This window comes from Siphateles boraxobius, unplaced genomic scaffold (genome assembly GCF_051911475.1).
Source record: "Siphateles boraxobius isolate OS27281-9 unplaced genomic scaffold, OSU_SipBor_1 22, whole genome shotgun sequence".
NCBI lineage: Eukaryota > Metazoa > Chordata > Actinopteri > Cypriniformes > Leuciscidae > Siphateles > Siphateles boraxobius.
The window spans coordinates 17632384-17657991 of NW_027508833.1; the positions used below are offsets into that span (position 1 = coordinate 17632384).

At 39.3% G+C, this 25608-nt stretch overlaps 1 protein-coding gene across 34 annotated transcripts in view; it reads left to right on the forward strand.

Annotated features, from left to right (window-relative positions):
* cdc42bpaa (CDC42 binding protein kinase alpha (DMPK-like) a) overlaps positions 1 to 25608 on the forward strand; it is an 88474-nt gene that overhangs the window by 58210 nt on the left and 4656 nt on the right. For 7 of the 34 annotated variants that reach the window (XM_077238837.1, XM_077238866.1, XM_077238830.1 and 4 more), the window contains 22 exons: positions 2653 to 2777; positions 4355 to 4460; positions 4651 to 4799; positions 8121 to 8212; positions 8315 to 8391; positions 8733 to 8771; positions 9391 to 9513; positions 10362 to 10439; positions 10549 to 10654; positions 10735 to 10871; positions 11869 to 12008; positions 12089 to 12170; positions 12280 to 12499; positions 13340 to 13402; positions 13535 to 14131; positions 14778 to 14875; positions 15031 to 15115; positions 15497 to 15620; positions 20809 to 20926; positions 21329 to 21511; positions 22544 to 22661; positions 24944 to 25104. In XM_077238837.1, the coding sequence (XP_077094952.1) occupies positions 2653 to 2777; positions 4355 to 4460; positions 4651 to 4799; positions 8121 to 8212; positions 8315 to 8391; positions 8733 to 8771; positions 9391 to 9513; positions 10362 to 10439; positions 10549 to 10654; positions 10735 to 10871; positions 11869 to 12008; positions 12089 to 12170; positions 12280 to 12499; positions 13340 to 13402; positions 13535 to 14131; positions 14778 to 14875; positions 15031 to 15115; positions 15497 to 15620; positions 20809 to 20926; positions 21329 to 21511; positions 22544 to 22661; positions 24944 to 25104 (3021 nt within the window). The remainder of the gene's footprint in view (positions 1 to 2652; positions 2778 to 4354; positions 4461 to 4650; positions 4800 to 8120; positions 8213 to 8314; positions 8392 to 8732; positions 8772 to 9390; positions 9514 to 10361; positions 10440 to 10548; positions 10655 to 10734; positions 10872 to 11868; positions 12009 to 12088; positions 12171 to 12279; positions 12500 to 13339; positions 13403 to 13534; positions 14132 to 14777; positions 14876 to 15030; positions 15116 to 15496; positions 15621 to 20808; positions 20927 to 21328; positions 21512 to 22543; positions 22662 to 24943; positions 25105 to 25608) is intronic. The other 27 variants (XM_077238854.1, XM_077238857.1, XM_077238864.1 and 24 more) reach the window with 7 other exon arrangements.

The window sequence follows — 25608 nt, forward strand, 5'->3', positions numbered from 1 at the left end:
AACTGAATTATCTCAGTGCCACACACACTTTTTTAGAGGGTGGTGAATATTGTGATCTTAAAAAGGTTGTTCACCCGAAATGAGAATTCTGTCATTAATTACTCACCCTCATGTCGCTCCAAACCTGTAAAACTTTCGTTGATCTTCGGAACACAAATGAAGATATTTTTGATGAAATCTGAGAGCTTTCTGTCTCCCCATTGACAGCTATGCAACTACCTTTTTGACGCTTCAAAAAGTACATTAAGTGATCGTAAAAGTAATCCGTATGAATTGAGCGGTTCAGTCAACATTTTCTGAAGAGACTCCATTACTTTATATGATAAACAGATCGAATTTAGGGTTTTATTCACATATTCATCAACTCACACATCAGTGATGGTAAATGGAAGCTCAAGCATGTTTACTTGCCATGTGAGAACCAATGAGGTTCATTCTCGTGTTACACAGACAGGACGTTTGAGCTTCATCAAGAACCAATGAGGTTTGTTCTTGCATGTCAAGCAGGTTCGGTTCTGTTTATGTTTGCTGATCAATGTTTATATAGGAATAAAAGCTTAAATTCAATCTGTTCATCATATAAAGCGATTGTGTCTCTTCAGAAAATTTTGACTAAACCTCTCAATTCATATGGATTAGTTTTACGATCTCTTTATGAACTTTTTAAAGCGTCAAAGTGTAGTTGTCAATGGAGGGACAGATTTCATTATTTTTGTGTATTGAAGATGAACTAAAGTTTTACAGATCTGGAGCGACATGAGCGTGAGCAATTAATAACAGAATTTTTGTTTTTGGGAGAACCCTTTAAGTCTTCTCGAGTGACAGTCGACTGTGTTTGTCCTGTTTATTGTTTTACAGTATTTTAGACATGCCTTAGATTCAAGTTAAACTGTTGGTGTGCAAACAATTTTATCTTACTGCATAAACTGTTTCATATAGTAAAACTACTACGATTTGAAAAATTTGTGGCATACCAGTATTTTTAGGCTTGGACACTATGACACTACTGTGGCTCCAGGATGCTGTGGAACACTAACACATCAGCCCACAATCCTAAAACCACTACCTCCAACTCTCATATTACTGAGGTCAAAGATTCCACTTCACTTTTGATGTGGTCTTTACGCTGAGGATGAAAGGAGGCTTCGCTTCTTAGTGGTCAGAGTTAATGCTCTTTGTTAAAACCATTAATACATTCTTGGTACCGTTTCTGAGCGCTTCAAATGGAGTGTAGAGCACACAGAGTGGTTGAAAGACAGCCTTCCATGTGCGTGTGGCGGTTCGTAACTGCTCTCAGTGAAACTTACGGCAAAAAAAACACACGCAAGAGATGTTTAGAGAAGAACCCTTGGAGGGCAGCACTCAGTTGTGAAAGAAAGAAAACATGCCGTTGCCATTTGCGGACTGAGTCTTTCCATGAGTGTGTTGAGCTGAAGATATGGTCCACCATGCCAATGTTTTACTGGGAAGTCAGTCAGCATCCTCCCCCCTGTGTAAGCACAGGGAAATATGCTGATCAACAGACAGGAATCTGGAACGGTTTTCCCGAGGACCAATGCGAGGGTTCAGCACTCCGGTCAGAGAGTGGCGTTAAATGAAAATGTTGAATAATGCAAGTGTAATTATGGGGTGGTCAACCAAACCAGCTCTTGCTTAAGATAGAGAGCGCAACTAAATCAGTGTTGACTGGATAAATGTGTACTAGCTAGACATGTTTACTGCAAAGTCAACTGAGCCATTGCAGACGGAGGGGGTCATGTTTATTCATTAGCGGTTCGGGGTTCTTAGTGGTTCATGGGTGGAAATGTAGATATTAGAGGGACACGGTCGGCTTTGCATGGTGGTCCATCCTGCAGGCTCTGATTCTCTGGTCCGTTTAATTACATCTGCCCCTTCAAATTGCCGTATTGGTTTGTGATTTTCTGAAATGTTGATGGCATGTTTTCAAGCCTGTTGTGTTAATTGGGTTGTGCAGGAGTAAAACCCTCAAATGAGGATTATTTTCTGTTCACTGAAATTAAATATATAGCTGGGTTAGGGAAGTGCTAAACTACATTTTCAGAATCAATTCTGTGGGTTGATTGAATGACTATTTGTTCATGAGAAGTACTGTATAATCTTATCTGTTCTTGCATTCAAAAACATCATTGGGGTCGGTAAAGGTTTATGCTTTTGAAAGATGTATTTTATGCTCACCAAAGCTGGATTAATTTGATCAAAAACAGAAAAACAATAATATTGTGAAATATTATTGCAATGTACGTTTCTATTTTTAGCAACTCAATAACTTTGTTTTAATATATTTAATTTATTCCTGTTGCATTTCAGCATCATTACTCCAGTCTTCAGTCACATGATCCTTCAGAAATCATTCTTCTTATGATCATAGTTAAAAACAGTTGTGCAGCTTAATATTTTTGTATAAACCATATTACATTTTTTTTTTATCAGAACTCTTTTACGAATAGAAAGTGCAAAAGAAAAAACAGCATTTATTTGAAATTGAAATCTTTTGTAACATGATGCATGTCTTTACTGTCACTTTTGATCAATGTAATGCATACTTGCTAAATAAAAGTATTAATAAATAAAAAAGCCTCTAAACTATTTAATCTGTTGTGTATTCAATAACATATTTTATTGTGTGTGTAGACGATGTCCTCGTTTGAGAAGTTGAGCAGCAGTAACAAACAGCTGGAGGAGGAAATGAGAGAACTGGCTGATAAGAAAGAGAGTGTAACCCACTGGGAGGCCCAGATCACAGAAATCATTCAATGGTGAGAAACGCACATGCTTTTACCCTGCTGTCTAATCACATTTTAATCTGGAATCATTGTCTTAGATTTTAATCTGATGGATATGATCATGCTTAGATTCAGAGTAAACTGAAAATTAAAATCAAATTATCAAATAAAAAATAAAAGCCATTTGGTCAGTTCCATTGTTAGTGTAGTTACTTCATGTTGTCTTTGCTGTGCATTGCAGGTCACTATGTAGTCTGCTGAGGTGCTAAACACACAAACTAGAAGGGCCTAGAGTGCTATATTATGGAATTCACCACAAGACATGGGCGTTTTTGCCCTCAAACAATGGTACATTTTTGACGCTGTTGTAGGCCAGCCAAACCCTGAACTTTGAGGAGCAAATATATACTGCCTTACCAACATAAAAGTCACTGTTTGGAATTAGATAGGCAAATGTCTATGATTGGATCCCTGTTGCAGTGATTATTATGTTTCTAGCATGTTACATGTTTGGCAACAGTTCTTCTAACCCTAATTGATGGAGTGTGTAGCTTCTCATTTCTTAAGCAACCATGTAGGAGGAAGACACATCATGGCCATATTCCAGGATGACAATGTCAAGATTCATCAGGCTCAAATTGTGAAATAATTGTGAATCATTTTCACACATGAATTGGGACTTCTGAGTTCAGACCTTAAATTCATTGAAAGTCTTTGGGATGTGCTGGAGGAGACTTTACAGAGTGCTGGACTCTTGCATTCTCAATACAAGATCTTGACCAAAAATGTATGCACCTCTTGATGGAGATACATGTTGAGATGTTATTTACATCAAGAGGTGCATACATTTTTGGTCAAGATCTTGTTTACATCAAGAGGTGCATACATTTTTGGTCAACAAGGTTGTTTACATGATCGAAACATAATAATGACTGCAATAATGATCCAATCATACACTCTTAAGCATTTGCCTTTTTTTTTTTAAATCCAAACAGCAACTTATGTTTTTGCTGGGCAGTGTATAATATAATTTCTTTATAACATAATCTTTTTTATGAAAATGCCCCAACAAGTTTTTTTTTTTTTTTTTTAAATTAGCTTTTATTAGCTATTTTCCAGAAATTGTAACGCCAAGTGTAGCTATTTCAAACATACACAATCAGTTTGCATTTCCAAAACAAACTGACTTAGAAAAAGGTCTTTAGAAAAATTCTTTAAAAGAAATTGCACCACCGTCAGTTTATTTGGCAGTATATACAAATCTAGACCTTGGACCCAAGGTGCTGGAGTGTAGGAATGATCTGAAAAGAATGGGATGAGGACCTATTATTAAACTTTGCAGCTTGACTAATGAATATTAATTATGCGACCATAACATTTGTCAATTGCTTGAAAGCTTAAAATCAGGACTGCTGAAAATTCTAAAATGTAATAAAAATTTCTCAAAAAATGAAGCTGTATAATGTTGTATAATATAACTCTGCATAATTGTTGTTCAGTGTTCATTTCTGCTTCTTTGGCACCAAACCCTTGGTATTTGTGTGGCCGTGGAGCCATCTTGTGGCCATATTTGGTAATTGTGGTTGTGAACATCTGTTTTTCTCTCTCAGGGTCAGTGATGAGAAAGATGCTCGAGGATATCTGCAGGCTTTGGCTACTAAGATGACAGAAGAACTGGAAGGTCTGAGGAACACCAGTCTGGGTGCACGTGCTACTGTAAGAGAACTAAACTTTGATCTTGACTGTTAACTTAGTGCTTAGTTTTAGGAATGCATTTTTAGAATGAGTTGATTAAAGTTTATTCTAAACATTGACCTTTACAATATTTAAAGCATTTCAATGGCACCAAATTCTACTGCATTGAGACCCAGTAGATGTTTGATTCTCTTTTCTTCTGGTTTTCCAGGACATGCCATGGAAGGTTAGACGTTTTGCTAAGCTGGACATGTCTGCCCGTCTGGAGCTGCAGTCTGCACTGGATGCTGAGATTAGAGCCAAACAAACCATCCAGGATGAGCTCAACAAAGTCAAGACGTCCCATATGGCCACTGAGAGGTAAAACATACATCTCTCCTTTAAAGTTTGCAATAGAACGTACCTATCTGTACATCAGGAAATTATTTGATAGGTATTAACAAAGTCTTTAAATATATAAAGAAGGTGTACTCATATTACTATGAATGGGAGAAAGTTCAACACGCAGAATAAATCAAATCCCGCCTTCTAAGTAAAAAAGAGCCATTTGCTTATTAATAAAGTCATTGCGTCAGTGCAGCTGCCATTAGAAGCTCCGGTTGCTTTAAAAACAGTCAATGTTCTGAGACGTGTGCTTATGACTGCATTGGCTGCTCTAGCATGAAAATTTATTTTTTTTGTCATGATTTGAGCATTTAGAAACAAAATTTATGAGACAGTTGTTGTCAGATTTTATTGGTGATTTCAAAAATGAAATATAATCGTAAGCTTGGTGAGCAGCTTTGGAGAATTTTCCCATTCAAAGAGATAGGAACTGCACTTGCATGGCTGAAATAGCTGCCTGAGAGGTGTTTTAAAGATGGTCGCCGAGTCAAATGACTTGCCTAAAAGGTACTTTTCTATTGTCCAGTTTACAGTCCAGCTAATCAGTGGCGGGCCATGCATTTCACTCCTAGGCCTTCAGTGGTGTCCTACCTGAATTAATAACTTTTTAATAGTGTAGCAGTGCACAGACTCTATAATTGTTGGGAAATTGCTGTTTTTATTTTGCACTGGCAGTTTTTGGGTTAATGCAGTGAGATCGGAAAAGGCTGGGTAGAGAGAAACGAGCGAGTGAGTTCTGCTTGTGATGTTAGTGTACAGTGGTTCTCAGTCGAATTATAAGTTCAGATACAGAACATTACTTGTCAGACGTTACAATAGTATGAATGTTAAAAGGAAGTTTCGATCATAAATTTACAAGAAAAATTAGGAAGTAAATCATACATACCACAGAAAAAATCGGGGGCAAAAAAGCTTTATACTAACCAAAACTACTGATAATTTTTTACACAAAATCCATCCTAAATTTTTTCCTCAAAAAGACTTCAATTACTCTGTTGTACAGGTTATCTGTGCGTTAAGATTTTTGCCTTCAAAATCAGTCATGGCATACATTACAGTCAGTTCTGTTGTTACCCAGACAGATCGAATCGTGTTCTGTGATTCTGCGTTAAGCTGTATCCACCTTTTTCCTGGTAAGCGAATTTACCCATGATTCATAACGGGTTTGAACCAGAAAGCCGGTTGTCCTTTTCCGGTTCGAAGCTTTATGAAGATTAAGGGCCGCTTGCTCAGAACGCCCGCAGTGATGTGCTGGTTAGAAAATATGTGAAATAAGTAGGGCTGGCCCTGCCCGTGCACGACTGAAGTTGGGTTGGAAGTTATGTATACTATATGGGAGAGAATGCTAAACCATAATGAGCGTTTTCGTAATATATTGCCTATTCTGCATCTCAACGCACGCATAAGCTTGCCACAAAAAAACCCCGGCAAAAGTAATGATTATTCATTAAACATTTGAATTGTTTATTAATAACTAGTGTTTTCTGTAAGTGTCAACTGCAAAGATAAATTTGATGATACTGACTCGCCATATTCGCAGTAGTGAACGCGCCTATAGAGAGAAATGCACACTTCATACGAATTAACCTATGCATAAGCAGAGAGCAGCCCATTTCTGCTCGTTTTTAATTATTTTGTTTAAAAGTACACATTTCAAGCTTTCTGTAGATATACTTATCATGTATGTGAGGCAAGTAGGGCCTAACTTATACGCTGAGTTTCGTTGATTAATAAGACGCGCTCCAGTTCACGCGCCCGCGCCTCCGTGTCCTGTATATCTACTTATTTATTATTCCAGGCAATTTGTTGATAAAACATTGATAAAAATGAAGATACAATTTATACTAAACGAAATTCACTTTAAAGAAAGGCTTTCTACAAAACAAAATTTGATAAGTGTTCAAAATCATGTCTGAGCCATTCCAAATGTTTTCCGATATATTGGGCATCTTATGATCATATTTGACTCATCTTATGCGGTTCCCTTTTCATATAATCAACATAGATGAAATAAATTTTTTTTAAAACATTATATTGTGAAACTTAAATATAAAACGTATGTTTAGTTGTTTTTTGTTTAACTTATATTTAAGCGTCACACTGCTCCGCTTTGCTCATGTGCTCTGGTGTGTAGACTATAGCCTTTACATGCATGTGTGCGTGATGTGATGGAGGGGTGCGATTCTCGAATATTAATTGCATAATACCCAGCGATCTTCGAATATTATTTTTGCTTGAAATGCCCCTCCCTACTGGTAACGTATTACACCTTTTTCGTTGGATGCTTCAGTTTTAGCGCAGCTAACCAAAAACGTCTACTCTCTGGTATTGAATGTAGCTGATACGAACCGGACATAGGCATTCTCTCCTTTTTATCTTATGCTCAAAGCACCCAGTTTCTAAAAAGTTTTTTATCTTTTTTGAATTGCTAAAACAACCAACAACAGCACATGTAGAGCCTGAACTCATTCTCTCACTGCTAATACAGTACGAACCGGAAGTAGGCTACCGGAGTCGTCGTCATGGCGGCGCCCATTGTTTAGAGCAGAATAAGGTGGATAAGGGATTTTTTCACGGTAGGTTTGAAACTGCTGGGGGGTCGAGGAAAGAAAGAAACATTAATTTGTGGGTTGAAAACTATTCTATCTAACTATCTACAGGAATATATTTTGGTTTATGCAGTTCGCTACAGATGCAGTTAGCTAGTTCTGACTACCAGTAACAGTAGTATGCGCTCTGACCATCCATTCAAAAACCGTGAAAATGCTGACGTTATTGTACGCCTACTAGATGGCCCCGATGCAGTCAAATCGAAATCTAATTGGCTGATTAAATCTGACTGATATACTGATTGGTTAAAGCAACAGGTTCATTGCCATTCATTTAAACTACAGACGCCCGCACTATTGATTCTGAAGGCCTCAAGGCAGATTTCTTTGTCCATGGCAAAACATGATGGCTGAAATAAAATTGGATAAAAGATCTAACATAAACATACACTACTGGAAGCAGCGCAACCAAGAGAAAAGCTATGAATATATATATATATATATATAGTTCCTTGTTTTTTTTTCTTTTTTGATATCTGTTGCACTCGGATGTACATCATAATACAGAAACAAAATCTGTTGGTTCTTCTGTTTCATTGTCTTTAGTGAAATTAAAGCCATTGACATTGACTTTAATAGTAAAAAGTTAATTGACCAGTGGCCAGGATTGATGATCTAAAAATGGCCATATGTTGGTAAATTAATCTGGTAATGGTCATTACATTGTGTCTGATTCTGTTCTGCACAGTAAGCTGGACGAGATGGAAAAGAAGAACCAGGACCTGGAGGCAGAGATCCAGAGGCTGAAACTGGAAACTGAGAATCTGCGATTGTCTAAAGGTAAAAGCCAGAAACATTTGAAATCAATCAGCCAAAATTTCTTGATATTTTAGATGGTGTATATGTTTGCATGGGACATTTAAGTCATGTTATGTGTTCTAGGGGTCAAGCACCAGGACTCCCAGAATTCCTTCCTGGCCTTCCTTAATGCTCCAACCTCCGCCCTGGATCAGTTTGATGTAGGTGTTTTGAAACAGTTGCATGTGGCTTCATTTTAGAATTAAATTGCAGCATTTTTGACTTTATAACATTAATTCATTATGTCTGCTTTTTCATTTGTAAATTAGAAAATAATGATTTATTGATATTTATGTTTCCTCTAATACTCTCTGTCTCTACATGGTTTACTGTGGATTAAATACCTGGCTGAAATACGTTCTCGATTATTACTTCTGGGCTTTTGAGGCCGTAATTTTAAAATGTGTAAACGTGCAAATCCTTTTCTCTTTTTTTCATATATTTTTGCTCTCTTTTTGTTTTGTTTTCTCGTTCTATCTTTCTGTTTTTGTCTGTGATGAAGCGCTCCACTGCCTGTGGGCCATCCGGCAAAGGCAGACGTGTAAGCTCCTTTTGTTGTGTTTGGTGCAGTGGTTCATCTCTGTTGGTTTGATTGCGTGACTTTGATGCATGTCTGCGGTCTGCTACTGCATGGCAGAAGCAACATATCCACACTTCCCAGAGGGTCTTTCGTGTGCACTTGATGTTTTTGTCACATTCAGGGTCAATTCCTCTTCAGTTCTTCTTCATCATGAGCATTTGGACTGCAAACTGACACTTTCTGTAGCTAATACATATACAAACATTTGATTCCATTCATCCTGCATTACCATTTGAGGTGTGGATGACTCCTCTTCTAATTAACTTTTGCATATAATTGCTGTTTCTAAACTACTGTGAAGCTTGTTGTGAAACAGACATGAGGTGTTTGCGTTTCAGATTACTCTATATTCTCAGTTCTTGTTCCTGTCAAGCATCATTGATGTGTTGTTTGGGTCTTGTTTGAGTCTGTCCTGTCAAAATGCTTCTAATGTGCATGATGTATTTTCAAAGAGTCAGTTGTTATGTTTATCAGGCATGTCTTGGGTCTAAATGCATTATGCTTTCCATCTACTGCTAATAGTTCATAGTAAAGCTGGATCGGTTCTCTAAATAGTTCCTCTCTCTAACCTTCTCAATAGATTGATTCCATCGATAACTTAAGCCTGTCCAACACACCATGCCGGGAGGAAGATGGAAGATCCCAGGTCACGTCACACTCTCGCTCGCCCTCAACTACCAGTGATTTGCTGGAGTCTCAAGAGGTGCCTTCACAATGTCTGACCCCTTTAGCAACACTAAAACTCAGAAACTTAGTCCATTTAACTGCCATTTTGGATGAAACTTAAAGGAGAACTCCGGGCAATTTTTAAGTTAATCTTGATCGTTAGACCTTTGTGAGTACTGACTATAGAAAGAAAAAAAAAACGGATTGGTGCTTGCTACTCGGAGCTGCGACCGCGAATGCCCAGAGCTCCCACCCAGCTAAGACGGCAGCTATGGGGGCATGGACATAAAGAGCGTTTTTGAGCCTCTTAACAGACACAAAATGCAATTAAAACGTCTGTCCAACATGAACAGGGACCCTACATGTGAACAAGATACGTTTAGAAACTTAGCCATTGTTTCAACTCACCTAAATAGTCTTTTAGACGGCTAGCTGTAGTCTCGCGCTGCAGTCCCGTGCTGTAGCCGGAAAAGGTAAACAACGTCCAGGTGGGAGGAGCGTTGATCATGTGCGACGAGTTAAGATCAGAGTTGCTTACAAGTGAAGAAGAAATGGTTCGTCTTTGTGCCTTTCTGAATTGTGGCAACAGAATGCGAAAATATAAGAGCTTAAATTTTCATTGTCTTCCTTTTCATGACCTCGAGATTCTGCAGTTGTGGCTAGTTGTACTTCAACTTGATGTGCAAACTCCCGTAGTACTACGCGCTAAAGATTACCGGTTCGTTTTTTTTCTATAGTCAGTACTCACAAAGGTCTAACGATCAAGATTAACTTAAAATTTGCCCGGAGTTCTCCTTTAACACAGAGCTTGTTCCAATGTATTCATTTAACATTTCTGATTGGATGTTAGCATGCTGTGACTAATAGCCGTGACTATGTATCCAGCAGGTAGATCAGCCACAACGAGGCGTTCAAACACCAGTTCGATCAGGATACAGTAGCTCTGGTCACAGCACACCTAAAGTAATTCATTTTCCTCACATTCTACAACTACTTTCATATCAGCCAGTCAAACATATCTTATATTTTGTAATATGTTGTAATTTATAATTTTCTAAATTGCTCTTTTTAGCCAAAGGCCCATCAATTTGTGGTGAAGACCTTCAACACGGCCACTAAGTGTAACCTGTGTACTTCTCTAATGGTGGGAATAATTCGGCAGGGCTGTACGTGTGAAGGTAAGGGCTCGGCTGAGGTTGTCATGGAAATGGTAAATGATGTTAAGATTGGCATTCACCTAGTTCTCCCCCTCCTGCAGTCTGTAATTTCTCCTGTCATGTGACGTGTGCGGACAAAGCTCCTGCCGTGTGCCCGATCCCCCCGGATCAAACCAAAGGACCGCTGTGTATTGACCCCCAGAAGGGCACTGGCACGGCTTATGAGGGCCACGTCAAGGTTAGATGGTTTTGTTTAAATCCTCATAACATTTTAGTAATTAAAACTATTACTGTTAATATTTCTATTAGTAGATAAACATCATTTTTTTTATCTTCCTGGAAAATGGACCAGGATTCATTTATAATTTCAACCTATAATGTTTTAGCTTTAAAAATAAAAGTCTTTGGTCTGTCACCAAAGGTCTATTTATAATCTAAATATTTTATATAAATAAAAATATAATATAATTAAAGGGATAGTTCACCCAAAAATGTCAAAAATGAAAATTCTGTGTTAAATTACTCCCCCTCATGTCGTTCCAAACCCGTAAGACTTTCGTTGATCTTCAGAACACAAATTAATATCTTTTTGATGAAATCGGGAGACTTTCTGTCCCTCCATTGACAGCTACGCAACTACCACAGATGCTTCAAATAGTTAATTGTAAAATAATCCATATGAATTGAGCGGTCTTGTCCAAATTTTCTGAAGAGACACGATCGCTTGATATAGTGAACAGATTGAATTTAGGCTTTTATTCACATATACATATTGATTAGCGAACTTAAACAGAAGCTCAACCGAACCTGCTTGACGTGAGAGAACAAACCTTGGTTCTTGTGGAAGCTCAAACGTGCTGCGAAACACGAAGATGAAGTTCATTGGTTCTCGCTTGTCAAGTGTATATATAAAAGCCAAAATTCTTTTCATCATATAAGCGACCATGTCTCTTCAGAAAATTTAGACTGAACCGTTCAATTCATATTTAGTTTTGCTATCTCTTCATGAACTTTTTTAAGTGTCAAAGTGGTAGTTGTGTAGCTGTCAACGGAGGGACAGAAAGCTCTCAGAGTTCATAAAAAATATATTCATTTGTGTTCCGGGGAACGGTTTTGGAACGACATGAGGGTGAGTAATTAATGACAGAATTCTCATTTAGGTTGAACTAACCCTTTAAGATGGACACTTTTGTTTTCAGTTATTCGAGAACTAATTCTGAGATCTTTTCTTTTAGGTGCCGAACCCATTAGGTGTGAAGAAGGGGTGGCAGAGGTCCATCGCTGTGGTCTGTGACTTCAAACTCTTCTTATACGATCTCCCGGAGGGCAAAGCTGCTCAGCCTGGTGTCACAGTGAACCAGGTTATTGACATGAGGTCAGTGAGAACATCTGGTCCTGTTTTTGATTCTAATCACTGTGTTTGCATAACATCTAAATCGTTCTCTTTTTTTGCAGGGACGAGGAATTTTCAGTTAGCGCAGTTTTGGCATCAGATGTCATTCATGCGAACAGGAAGGACATTCCCTGTATCTTCAGGGTGAGTTGAACATGATTGTACAATATTTTATTTACATAAGTTCAAAATTATTTTGTGCCTGTGTTCGGGTGATAAAATTTGAAGTTGTTGTCCTCTTCCTTTCCTGTAGGTGACAGCGTCACAGCTCTCCTCATCCAGGAATAAGAAATGCTCCATCTTGATCCTGACCAACAGCGATCAGGAAAGAACCAAGTGGGTTGGCATGCTGAACGAGCTGCACTGCCTCTTGAAGAAGAGCAAACTTAAAGAACGCTTTGTTTACGTCCCTAAAGAAGTGTATGACAGCTCACTGCCTCTAATCAAAACCACACAAGCTGCTGCTATTATAGGTACAATCCACCACATCCCAATAATCTTAGATTTATATTGTTAATGTCAAGGTTTTTTATTACATAACAATCATTAAGACTTCCATATTTATATAATCTCTGATATGATTGGCTAACCTCTTCACATGTAAAATGAGTGCATCTGCTCGCCTTGTGTATGTGAGCGATCATGTAGTTCACCCAAAAATTATATATATATATATATATATATATATATATATATATATATAATGTGTGTATATATATGTATATATATACATTCTGTGATTAATGATTCATCCTCATGTTGTTCCAAACCCTAAAGACATTTGTTCATCTTCGGAACACAAATGAAGATCTTTTTAATGAATTCTGAAAGCTCCAGTGGTTTAACCTCAATTTTATGAAGCGACACAAGTGCTTTGTTTGCACAAAAAACAACATAATTTACCACTTCACGCAATAGCGTCTACCCTCAGATCAACAGAACACGCATGTGTCGTAGTGCTCTCATGAATGATGGTACCAATCCACGAGGTGGAAGAAATTATTACATTTCTGTTGTCAAACAGGAAGCACATGTCAAGTCTTATATATATATAACTGTATATAATGATATTTAATAATATAATTGTAATGTGTGTGTAAAATAATATTATATAATAATATATAAAGATATACTGCTGAATTTGTATATAACATTTATTAATTCTTTGAATTCCCATACTTCAAAAGAGCAAGAAAAATCTTCTTTAGTAAAACAACAATTTAAGAACTGGTCTGCACAAGTCCAACTCAATCCAGAGTAGGTTTATCAAACTGCTTTTTGTTTATTTTAACTACACTTCTATTTATCCACAGATCATGAGAGGATAGCCCTGGGCAATGAGGAAGGGCTGTACGTTATTCATGTTACCAAAGACGGTAAGCGTAATTAAAAGCTTTATTTGCGTTTACTGTGCTTATCTGTTGCTTTACACTGTATTTTTAGACATCCTACTGTATTACTTGATGTTAATACAAAGCCTCTTATTGTTTATATATTCCTATTTACAGAGATTATCAAGGTAGGAGATAAAAAGGTCCATCAGATTGAGCTAATCCCGTCAGAACAGTTGATTGCCGTGATATCTGGTCAAAAGGGCCACGTGCGACTCTACCCTATGATGGCCCTAGATGACCGAGATGCCGACTTCAACAAGATAGTGGAGACCAAAGGCTGCCAAACTCTGGTTTCGGGTACAATCAGACAGGGATCTCCCACATGCCTTTTTGTGGCCATGAAAAAAACTGACAAGGTGATCATCTACGAGCTCAACAAGAGCAAAACACGCCATCGGAAGCTGCGGGATTTCATCGTCCCAGGATCAGTGCAGTGGATGGGTCTCCAGGGCGACAAGCTTTGCGTAGGCTACCAGTCCGGGTTCCTGCGCTACAGTCTTCAGGGGGATGGAGAGGTCAATAGCCTCCTTCACCCTGACGATCACACCCTGGACTTCATCGAGCATCTGAAGCTGGACGCTCTCTGCCTCGTGGAGATCTCCAGTAAAGAGCTGCTCTTGTGCTTTAACAGTATCGGTGTGTATGTGGACTGCCAGGGCAGACGTTCACGACAACAGGAACTCATGTGGCCGGCTAAGCCCACCTCATGCCGTGAGTGACGATTTGTCTTTCTCTTCTGATTAATATGGCTTGTGTTTACTTGTTCGCAGTGTGATAGTACCAGTCAACAAAATTGGATGAAATTACTGCACTTGAAATGTATTATCTTACAAAATTTTAGCTTTTCTAAAAAAAAAAAAAAAGGTAAAGATATTATTGCTGAAATGGTTTTATAATATAATTGATATATCTACAGTATAATATAGTGGTTTAAAAACATGTGATTTTAGATCATTGAAGTGCAATAAGCTGCGAAATAGAATTCTCTATGCTTATGTAGCCTAGTATTTCTTATTTCTAATGCTTTAAGTTTTTCAGGGAGGTCTATTTCATTTATGTATTTGTTCTATTATAGTTAGTTTTCATTTATGCTTGTATTTAGTGATTTAAGATTTTGGTCATATAATATATAGTGCATTTTAAATATATGTATATATATATATATAATTATATATTTATTTTATGTAAATATTATGACCTTATTTTACGCTAAATATTTTGTGTAATGAAGTTTAGATTGTGCATTGTTGTAGTTATGTGCTCATAGATTATAATAGTTGCGGATGTTGTGCTCATAATTTGCACAAAAGGCATGCTGAGGATAACTTGTTTGTTTTCTGTGACTTATGTCTTGCAGGTTATAATGCACCTTACCTGTCAGTGTATAGCGAGAATGCAGTGGATGTATTTGACGTCAACACTATGGATTGGATTCAAACGATGCCTTTGAAAAATGTACACTTTTCATTATATCTTCAATAATACCACATCATAAAAAAGACACGCTTCCAGAGAGAGCTTCTCATCTCTTTTTGTAATAAAATATAGTAGAAGCAGGTGGTAAATGAAAGTTCAGTGTGTTAATGAGCTGTGTGTCTCCTGCATTGCAGGTTCTTCCTCTGAACGCTGATGGCTCTCTAAACCTGCTGGGGCTGGAGACCGTACGGCTCATCTACTTTAAAAACAAGACGGCAGGTGAGATTCTCCCTCCTGCTGCTCCTCAAGGATTCTGAATATTCCTGCCCCACGTATTTATGCAATATTCAGCAGGAAATAAAAGATAAGAAAGTGAAAAGTTGTTTCGGAGGCAGAGAAAGCTAATGCATTTTCACACAAACATTGTTTTCTTAAAAATTTACACTGATAAGTCTTTCACACTAGGTTTAGGAACATTTATTAAAAATAGAATAGGGTAGATTTTGATTTCATATTGGTAAAAAGAATTGGCTTAATATGTAGCATCTTGTAAAAAGGAAGCTTAAACTCATGCGTATGTGATTTAACAAATTTTTACATACTAGTAGACGTTTGTTGTTCTATCGTTAAATGTGTTGTGTAATGTGTAATGATGTGCAGAGGGAGATGAGCTGGTGGTGCCAGCGACATCTGATAACAGGCGTAAACAGATGGTGCGCAGTGTGACGAGCAAACGGCGCTTTTCTTTCCGCGTGCCGGAGGAGGAGAGAGTTCTGCAGAGGAGGTGATGTTCAAGCCTAGCAACACTAACCAGCATGACTTCTAAAGGAAACTCGTATGGGCTTTTCACACTTGAAATTGTTCATTTTTTAGACCATTCTAAATTCGAGGAAAAAATTAAGTTTAATGTTTCACGCTGTTCATGATTATTTTATCCCTGGTTTAAAAATCTTATTTACATATTTACGAGGTCAGTAGCAAGTCTATTAGGGATGCACCAATGTATCGGCCAATAATCAGTATTATTTTCACTATCGGTCATCTGCCAATTGTTTAAAAACAGCAAATGATCAGGCCAAATATATTGTGTCAATCAGGGGGTGGAAAAACTTGTCAGACTGCAACTCATACTGTGTGTGAAGAAAGCCCTAAATTATGGGCTGTTGAAGCTGTTGAAGAACGTGACAATAACACATTAACAGTTAAAAAAATATCGATGTTAAAGCAGGCTCTATTTGACCCTATGAATCACCTTTAGTTCAAGCCTCTAAAATGCCACTAAATCTTAACTCTAGACGACTAAATAATGTCTATCATTAGCCATTGGATAATAGATTTCTAGATTTTACATGCCTGCCTGTGTGTGTTTGAGGCTAAGTATAAGTTTAGCATATATATATTTTCACTCGCTGAACAATCTGTCTGAGCGCTTTAGAGTTTTGCTCTCTGTCAAGCGATCTGTACTATTTCAGTGCAGCTCCGTTGATGCACAGCGTACTGTAAACTCTAGTCTGAAGGCGCACAACTCCCCGTCGCTTTGCTGAGAGCGGTGTGTTTCTCACACACACGCATAGAGAGAGAGAGAGCGAGCGAGAGAGTCTAACATACCACGCGGAATCGACACGCTACATGCAAACGATCATTTTTTTTGTATTTTGTGTGCGTAGAGGGTCGATATTTGTAGCGCCTCCCATCCAATACAGAAACAAAAGTCTCAGCTTTAAAATTCTGATCGTTTTATCACGAATATTAGGAATGGCGTTTTGAAGCTCTTAAATGTGACGTGACAGCTTGTTGTAGCGCCTCAGTTCAAGTGGCAGTCATCTCTTCCTCTTTTTCATCATAGCACAGAAAGCATGAATGAACATCAAAAGGTTTGTTGAAAGTTACGGTGCAACTTAACGAAATGTATCATGTCTCTTATCTGTGTATCAATCGCGGAAAGACGTCAGTAAAAAAGCTTGTAAACATATCACTTAGCGTTGCATTTACCAGTTATCCAGTGTTCACAGTTCATTAGTTAGCAATAAAAAATTTGTTTAAATTAATTTTTCAATGAAGAGTGTTTTTTGAAAACTACACTGTGTAATTATTAAGTTACAAATTGTAGTTGAATATAGTAGTTGGGGCTCTGTTGTTAATTTTAACTTCTAATAGTATAGTAATGTACCAAATGAGAAGGTTCCCTGTATAGTTTACAGCATTAGTTGAGATTAGTCAGCGCTTTCTCATGTGCGCGAGACGTGGGAGGATGCTGGCGCTGTTTATTCGCCGCTTCTCTGTCTGCTATTCATTCTGTTTTGTTTGTATTCACTGTACCTCTACCTCTGGACAGCCTCTCAGCTGGTTCACGAAGCCGCTTGGGCAACTCGACCGGACTGTCGCCTCGTCGGTTAGCCGCTGGCTGGCTGCCCGTGTTCATCTAGTCGTGCGGAGGCTAATTCTAGCTGAATTAGCTGCAAGAGCGGCTAACCCGTTTGCCTACCTCTTTCCCATAGGCAACCTCCATCGGATGTGAGCCGTGACCAAGACTTTCATCTCCTGTCATGCCGTGGATCATTTTGGCACTCACATCAGTCATCCATCTCTGTGTCCCTAGTCCATCGCTAACTGCTATCACAGAGCTCTCAGCCCCTCCGCCCGGCATCATGTTCAAATATTCAACTCTGCAAATGGTCGAACTAATTAACTACTCCATTCCATCCTGCATCCCATTCATCAAACAGCTTGGACTTCTACGTTGACCTCGCTACATCCACAGAAGCTGTCGCCGCAAGTTTGTTTATTTTCACCACAGAATTTTCCAGCCTGGCCCCATCTCACCCCCCTCTCACCATGCCAACTTTGCCCTTCTCAACACCCGATCGCTTAACAATAAAGCCCCTGCCCTCCATGAACTAATCCTCGACAACACGCTGGATTTCCTTCTGCTTACCGAAACCTGGCAACAACCCAATGACTTCTTCTCCCTCAACCAAGCATCCCCCACTGGCTACAATTACATCTGCAAACTCCCCCCCTCCCGCCGTGGGGGTGGCCTCGCTGTTAATTACAATCAGAACTTCCGGATCACTGAACTCACCCTCCCCTGAGTATCATCATTTGAATATCTCGCCTTCAAAGCTCTTTCCTCCATGACAGTTATCCTCATCTACCGGCCACCTAAACCTAATCCCTCCTTCCGCCCTGATTTTACAGAACTCCTCACACTAGCCTCATCCCTCTCTCCACGTCTGCTGCTACTCGGTGACTTAAACATCCACATAGACTCCCCCACCTGCAAGCTGTCATCAGAATTCACCATCTTACTGGACAACTTTACTCTCACCCAACATGTCACATTCCCCAACCATGAAAAAGGACACATTCTCGATCTGGTCTGCTCCACTAACCAACCAGTGCTCGACCTCCATTCATGCCTCTTTCCACTCTCTGACCACAAATTGATACGGTTCACCATTCCTTCTCCAACCCCATGCCCCCGCCTCCTTAGAGAAATCACCTTCCGCAACCTTAAATCTATTGATCCCCAACATCTCTCTGACCTGCTCTCCACCACTCTCCACCTGGACTCAAACCTCACTTCACCTGATGATCTCACACCTGATGTACCTCCCTTAACACCCTGGAACCTCTTAAAACAAAAACCGTCACTTTTAACACCTCGTCACCCTGGCACATACCTGCACTCCGGAAAATGAAACAAACTGGCCCTCAACTTGAACGTCGGACAAAAAAAATCATCTCTTACAGTACACCATGAAGCCTATAAACTCCACCTCATCGCCTACAAAGATGCCCTCACTGCTGTCAAATCTGCTTACCTCTCCACCATCCTCACCAACCCCTGTCACAACCCCAGAACCCTCTTCTCCACAATAAACTACCTCATCAAGCCTTGGACCAACACCCTCCCTACCTCTACTCCGGATCTATTCAACTCCTTCCTCCACTTTTTCGCTGATAAAATCAACAACATTTATAAATCTATCCCCTGCATCCGACCTCCCAGTATCTACTACTGCACCTACCACGGCCACTCCGACCCCCATCCCTTCTGACCTCCCTCCCCCCATTCCACACCGCCTCCTCTCACAGTTTGACTTGGTCACCGCTCCTGAAATCTCTAAACTAATCAGCTCTTCCAAACCCACTACCTGCTCACTTGACTCCCTCCCTACTCCACTCCTGCCTCGCCATCCTTTGCCCCTACCTCACTAACCTCTTCAATTCTTCACTGTCCCTTGGAACTGTCCCCTCTGCTTTCAAAACTGGCGCTGTCACCCCAATCCTCAAAAAACCTGGTCTGGATCCCTCTTCCCTCAACAACTACCGTCCAATATCCAACCTCCCCTGTCTAAAACCCTGGAACGTATAGTCGCCTCACAACTACAAACCAATCTTGATGCCAATAACCAATTTGAACCTCTCCAATCTGGTTTTCGCCCCCTCTACAGCACAGAAACCGCTCTCCTCAAAGTCCCCAACGACCTCCTCATCTCCGCTGACACCAGTTCCCTTAACATCCTTATTCTTCTCGACCTGAGTGCAGCCTTCGATACCGTGAGCCATAACATCCTGCTCACCAGACTCAAAGTTCTTGGTATTGAAGGTACTGCACTCAGCTGGCTTCGTTCCTACCTTTCCAACAGATCCCACTTCATCTCTCTTCATAACCATACCTCTGCCACAGTCACAGTCACCCAAGGCGTTCCCCAAGGCTCCGTACTTGGCCCCCTCCCCTTCATCATCTAAATCCTCCCTCTTGGCCAGATACTCCGCCACTTCAACCTGAACTTCCATTGTTATGCTGATGACACCCAGATCTACCTCAGCACCAAGTCCCCCCACAATCCTCCCCTCTCCCACATCAATTCCTGTCTGTCAGCTACCATTGTCTCCCCATCTCCTAAGGCCCGGAATCTCAGCGTGATTTTAGATTCAACCCTCTCCCTTGAGCCTCACATCCGGCATGTCATCTAAACCTCCTTCTTTCACCTCCGCAACGTCGCCAAAATCAGACCCTCACTCACACCCTCTGCTGCTGAAAGACTCATTCACGCCTTCATCTCCTCACGACTGGACTACTGCAACTCATTACTCCTTGGTATCAGCTTGACCTACATAAAAAGACTCCAACTGCTCCAGAACGCAGCCGCTCGACTCACCACCCGCTCCAAATCCTGGCACCACATCACTCCAGTTCTAAAACAACTACACTGGCTTCCCATTTCCCACCGGATCACATACAAAAACCTACAAAGCCATTCACCACCTGGCCCCCTCTTACCTCTCTGACCTCCTCTCCCCTTACCAACCCCACGGTCCCTCAGATCCACCTCAGCCGGTCTCCTCTGCAGCCAAAAGTCCAAGCTCTGCAGTTTTGGCGACAGAGCCTTTTCCAGGGCAGCTCCCAGGCTCTGGAACTCCCTTCCCCATGAGATCCGCACCTCTGAGTCCCTCACCATCTTCCAGTCCCGCCTCAAGACCCATCTCTTTACCTCTGCCTATACGTAGCCCCACCTTTTTTTTTTTTTTTTGTCTCGTTTTATTTACCTTCCCTGTAAAGCGACTTTGAGTTCGAGAAAAGCGTTATACAAATCCAATTTATTATTATTATTATTTATTTTTTTACCTTTAAGAAAATCAAACTATGGTATCAGCAGATATAAATCTAAATCATCGGTATCGGCTAAATGTAGTATCTGTGCATCTTTAAAGTTTATCTGTGAAAATATCATGTAAAATAAATAAAATAATTCATTACAGTTTCAGCACTGTAATTCTTTGCAACTAAACAGCTAGTGAAAGTTTCTGTAAAAAATATATGAATTTATTGAGAAGCATAAGGTAATACTGTGGAAAGCCCTTAATTGTAATCCAAGTTTTATGTTTGCATTTTGTTGAATTATTCTAGTCTTGAGAAGTTATTCCTGTGCTCTGAGTCACATTGCATTGTTTGTGCTCTTCAGGGAGATGCGGAGAGACCCAGAAATGAGGAACAAGTTCATTTCAAAACCAACAAACTTCAACCATGTGGTTCATATGGGCCCGGGAGATGGGATCCAGATCCTGAAAGATCTGCCAATGGTAGGAGCAGCTGACAGCAGGAAGAACATAACCTCTCAGATTCTACGCCTCCATCCATCTGTTTCTAAGAGCTGTTTTAATGAGCATGAGCTGTTAATTATTTCCACTGTTATTATTTCAGTTTTATAGATGAGCTTGATTAAACAATGGCATAAAACCACATTTGACTTTCGTAATGTCACGTTACATGGCAATTTTATATAACTAACATTTAGGAAGTAAATAGGTCAATTTTGCTTTCATGTTGTCTTTTAAATGACTTTATCTCATTGACTTGACACCAACTTATTATTCTTATTTCTGCCATTATTGAGCAGTAAACTGTGCATGCATCTATGTTTTTTCTTTCTTTTTCCTCCATTTCACCCCTCTATATCTGCTCCTTTTGGGTTCCTTCTGTAGCCCGGTTCTCCTCTCCCCTCTCCTCATCTGCGCCTCATCTCCACCCCTACCAGCTTTGAGCATGTCTATCACATGACACTCACCTCTGCTGACAACTTCCTGTCCCAGGACTCCTCCCCTCTTTCCTCACACTCCCTGTCTTCCAGCTCCGCCCCTGGGACCCCTGCTTCCATCTGCTCTCTGGTAGGACCAGAGAGAGACACACAGACTCACTCCATGTTTTCCGAATGTATTCCCACATGCATCAGCTCATGTTCACCCTCAGTCTGTTTTCAGACTGTCTGCCTGTGTCACAAATTGACAATCTGTTTGTTGCTCTGCATGCCAAATCGTCCTCCTTCTTATTTTTAATTTTTAATTTTTTTAATTATTTAAAAGTTTTAAAGGTGCAGTTCACTGTTGAAAGTGGTTTGGACGACCACCACAACACACTTGTAGCCAATCAGCAATTGGGGGCATGTCCACTCATGATGGGGGAGGAGAGCGAGTGAGCAAGAGGGAGATTTGAAGAAAGACCGTAGAAAGAGAGATGACTGTGAGATATTACAAAAGAGAAAAGTTAAGAGGAATATCACTGAAAAAGAAGAGTTATGATCAGGCAAGAGCTTTAGGACCAGCGTTTATATTAGAAAAGCTTTCCAGCGCTGGAGAGTCCAAAGCGGGAAGGCCTAGAACGGATGCTGAGGTTGCATTATTTCTGCTCTGTATGTGAGTAACACATTTCACAGAACCAATGCTGTTGTTGTAATTAGCTTTAGTAACAGGACAGTTTTGAGTATCATAGCTGAAGTTAAGCAAAATAATGCTTTCATTACAGAGACATCTACTCTTTCCATGTTTGTGCATTTTGGGGGCGGAGCAAAAAATGGTAGGGTGTGTTTGTTTGGGTTGATTTCAAATATCAAGTGTTTCTCAGAAATTGCTTACTGCACCTTTAAGGATTAAAACCAGGTATGACCCCAATGCTAACAGACATGGATTAAAAAACACAAATTTAAGTTTACATTTAAATGGCAAAATATTGTGTATACTGCTGGTTTTATGAATCTTATTGGAAAAACTAAGTGAGAAAACTATTTGATTTTTCCCTTGCTTCAAAATTTAAGATAATTTACAGGGACATTGGTGTATTTTTAGCCTTTGAGAATTTATTTATTGTTTGATTTCAGTAATAAAAATGTTTTTCTCTGCCCACTGTGTTTTTGGGGTGTTCAGAATGTGCGCGCTCAGGAGAGTCTTGGTGTCCTGGGAGCATCCGTCAGTATCCCCTCCATCAGCAAGGCCAGGCCTGAACCGGGCCGATCTATGAGCGCCAGCAGTGGTCTCGGCACACGTGAGTACTGAAATATGTACATTATGTTGGTAGAAAATTAACTGGATTTATAGGAAATATCCCTATATATCTTTTTATATATATATATATATATATATATATATATATATATATATAAAATGAGTTTTAGGGATATATATATATATATATATATATATATATATGTATATATATATATATAAAAGATATAATGTACATATGGTCAGAAATACTTCGCCATTGAAACTGTCTTTTTGTTGTTATGGGCAATTTAACTTTTAAACTCTCTTATAAACTATAAAACTGTCTTTTGAAACAAACTGTACTTTGAATTTTTCACATTGTTTTTTGAAAGTTCAAACTGTCTTGAAAATTTGAACTTTTTTGAATGTTTGAATTTTCTTTTCTTTTTTTAATGCAATGCCTATATTTTTCAAGTAGTGAAATTCAACAGGCTTTTTTGTTTCAAAAACATTTGCCATTATTTTACTTTCATATTACGTCAGACATAGCAGGGCTCGACATTAAGGCTTGTCCGCTTGTCCGGGACAAGTGGATTTTTTGTAGGACAAGTAGAAGAGAAAATTAGTTGTCCGACCGGACAAGTTAAATTTCAAGCAAAATAAAATGCCATGTTACTTCACGTTATGTGCCACTCGTTACGTCTATTTTACAGATTTAATTTTACAGATTTGAAACGAAGACATGTCCTGAATGTGAATGGCCTGTGAATGTCCTGAATGTGACTCGCAGAAAGACGCTTACCAGTATGATGCGCATGCACAGACCGCGCGCCAGAATACAGTTCTCTTTCGCGCTTGAACGAACATCAACACACACAATTAAGCCAAAATGTCATTTGTCGAGTATCTTCATAACACAAGAGCAGTCTTATGATGGACATAAAGAGTTGTGACTCGTGAGAGAATGAGGCGCGTGTGAGATCCGCGTCTCTGTCCACAGCGGCTGCTCTTAAAGGGCCAGCTACTAATAAAGTGTTCTGTCAGTAAAGTTAATGAAAGAACAAAGGGAACAGAGAAAATTACTCACTGCTCTTGACTAAAGAACTTGTGTAGCTTTAATAAGGAGTAGCCTATATATAATTTATAATTTATGCTGCGCAGACTGTTTGATAACTTTATTCAATTTCTGTATATGTCCTACCTGTTAGACAGTTCATTTTTATCCAAACATCAATGGCTTATTGATCATTATAGGTGTTATCAATCATTTAGTTGTTATTGCTAATTTCAGAATTATCACTAATCTGTGTGTGCATTTGGTTTAGAACCAAACAAGTTGACTCATGAAACCATTATATCGCAATCGCATATCACAACCGCAATATTGATCTCAATAATAGGAATATGACATTTTCCCCAAATCGTGCAGCCCTAGATAAAATTATAAATCTTTACCCGGACAAGTGACTTTTGTGCATGGACAAGTGAAACATAAATTTACTTGTCCGAAGGACAAGTGCCTCAAAAAGTTAATGTCAAGCCCTGGACATAGTGTAATTTGAACTTTTCAGGTTTTCTCATGGTAAATGAGTCAACGACTGCTTCCCAATTCGCATACTATCCGTCGTAAATAGTTTTTCGAAATTAGAATTAGTCCCAAATCTTAGTATGCTGAAATGAGTATTCCAAAGATACCCGGATTGTCTACTTTTCCCAGTTAGAATCTGAAGTGCAGATTCATACACACTCTAACAGCTAATATTGCCCACAACCCATTGAATGTTGGATGAGGATTCGTTTAGAATTACAAACACGAATACAAATTTTTTAAAACTACAAACAAGGCGGATGTGCGAGTCAACAGTTAAGTAGAGAGGTTTAGATAAAGGGTTTGAGTGAATAATTATCAGTATCTAACCTGATGAAAATATATTTGTTCAATGTTATCCACATTATATTTAATTTGTAACAGCAATTGTGAACATTTATAAAGAGATATTTAGTCATTAAGTTTTAAATGCTTCATTATGCAAACACAGGTAGAGTTCTCCACATGAAAGACCCAACGACTGGCATATCAACATGCTACTAAGGATGATTGACAGGGCAGTTTAAACACTGACAGGATGTGTGTAATTAAGCGACAGAGCGGTCCGTTAAAGATGCAATTATGATGAAGCAGTATGTCCCAAAGCTAGCCTACTCTTTTGCTACACACTCAAAAGTGTGTACTTTTTCTTCACAAAAACAGTACATCCTTTTAGGGCGTAGTAGAAGTAGGTGAATTGGGACACGGCCAATGTCTGAAAGATCTGTTTATGGCTGTGTCCCATATCCCAGGCTCCACCGCTCAAAATGGCAGCGCAATCAGATGGGACTTTTCGGTTGGCAACTACGGTTCCACCAAACGTCAGATGACATCACCCTCCGAAGGCTCGCTCTCATCCGGAGGGGGTGTGGATTGCGGGAGTGACGCCCCTCTCTCCCAGTTTGACAGAGAGGTCAGTGGCTTCTTTTCCAGATGCCTTGGTTTCTAAAAGTATTTTACACGTAACTTTGGCATTTAAGAAAAAAACAGCAAGCAAATAATATTAAATAAATAAAACTAAACAAATTTGAAAAAAAAGACTTTAAAGGTTTTTATTGCTAAATATAAGGTTCTTTATGGATAAAATATGGATTTTCTGCAACCCTAGATAGTGATGTGGAAATGTCTGAATGACAAGACTGATGGGATTTCAAATGTAAAGGGGTATTTGCCCCTTAATGGTGTGTTCTTCTTATGAATGTTGATTTAACATGTTGACTCGACCTTCAGACTGATCAGAACAGGTAAAAGTTCCACACCTCGAGGTTTTTGTGCAATGCTGATCACAGCTAAAACGCAATAGAGAGCACTAGAAGTGTGTTATATAATCCCTAAAAACCAATATACAGGCATTCGTTGCATTTCATGTACCAAAATGTGTTTGGAGGGTCTCCATCCTCTCTTTCTCACGCTAAAT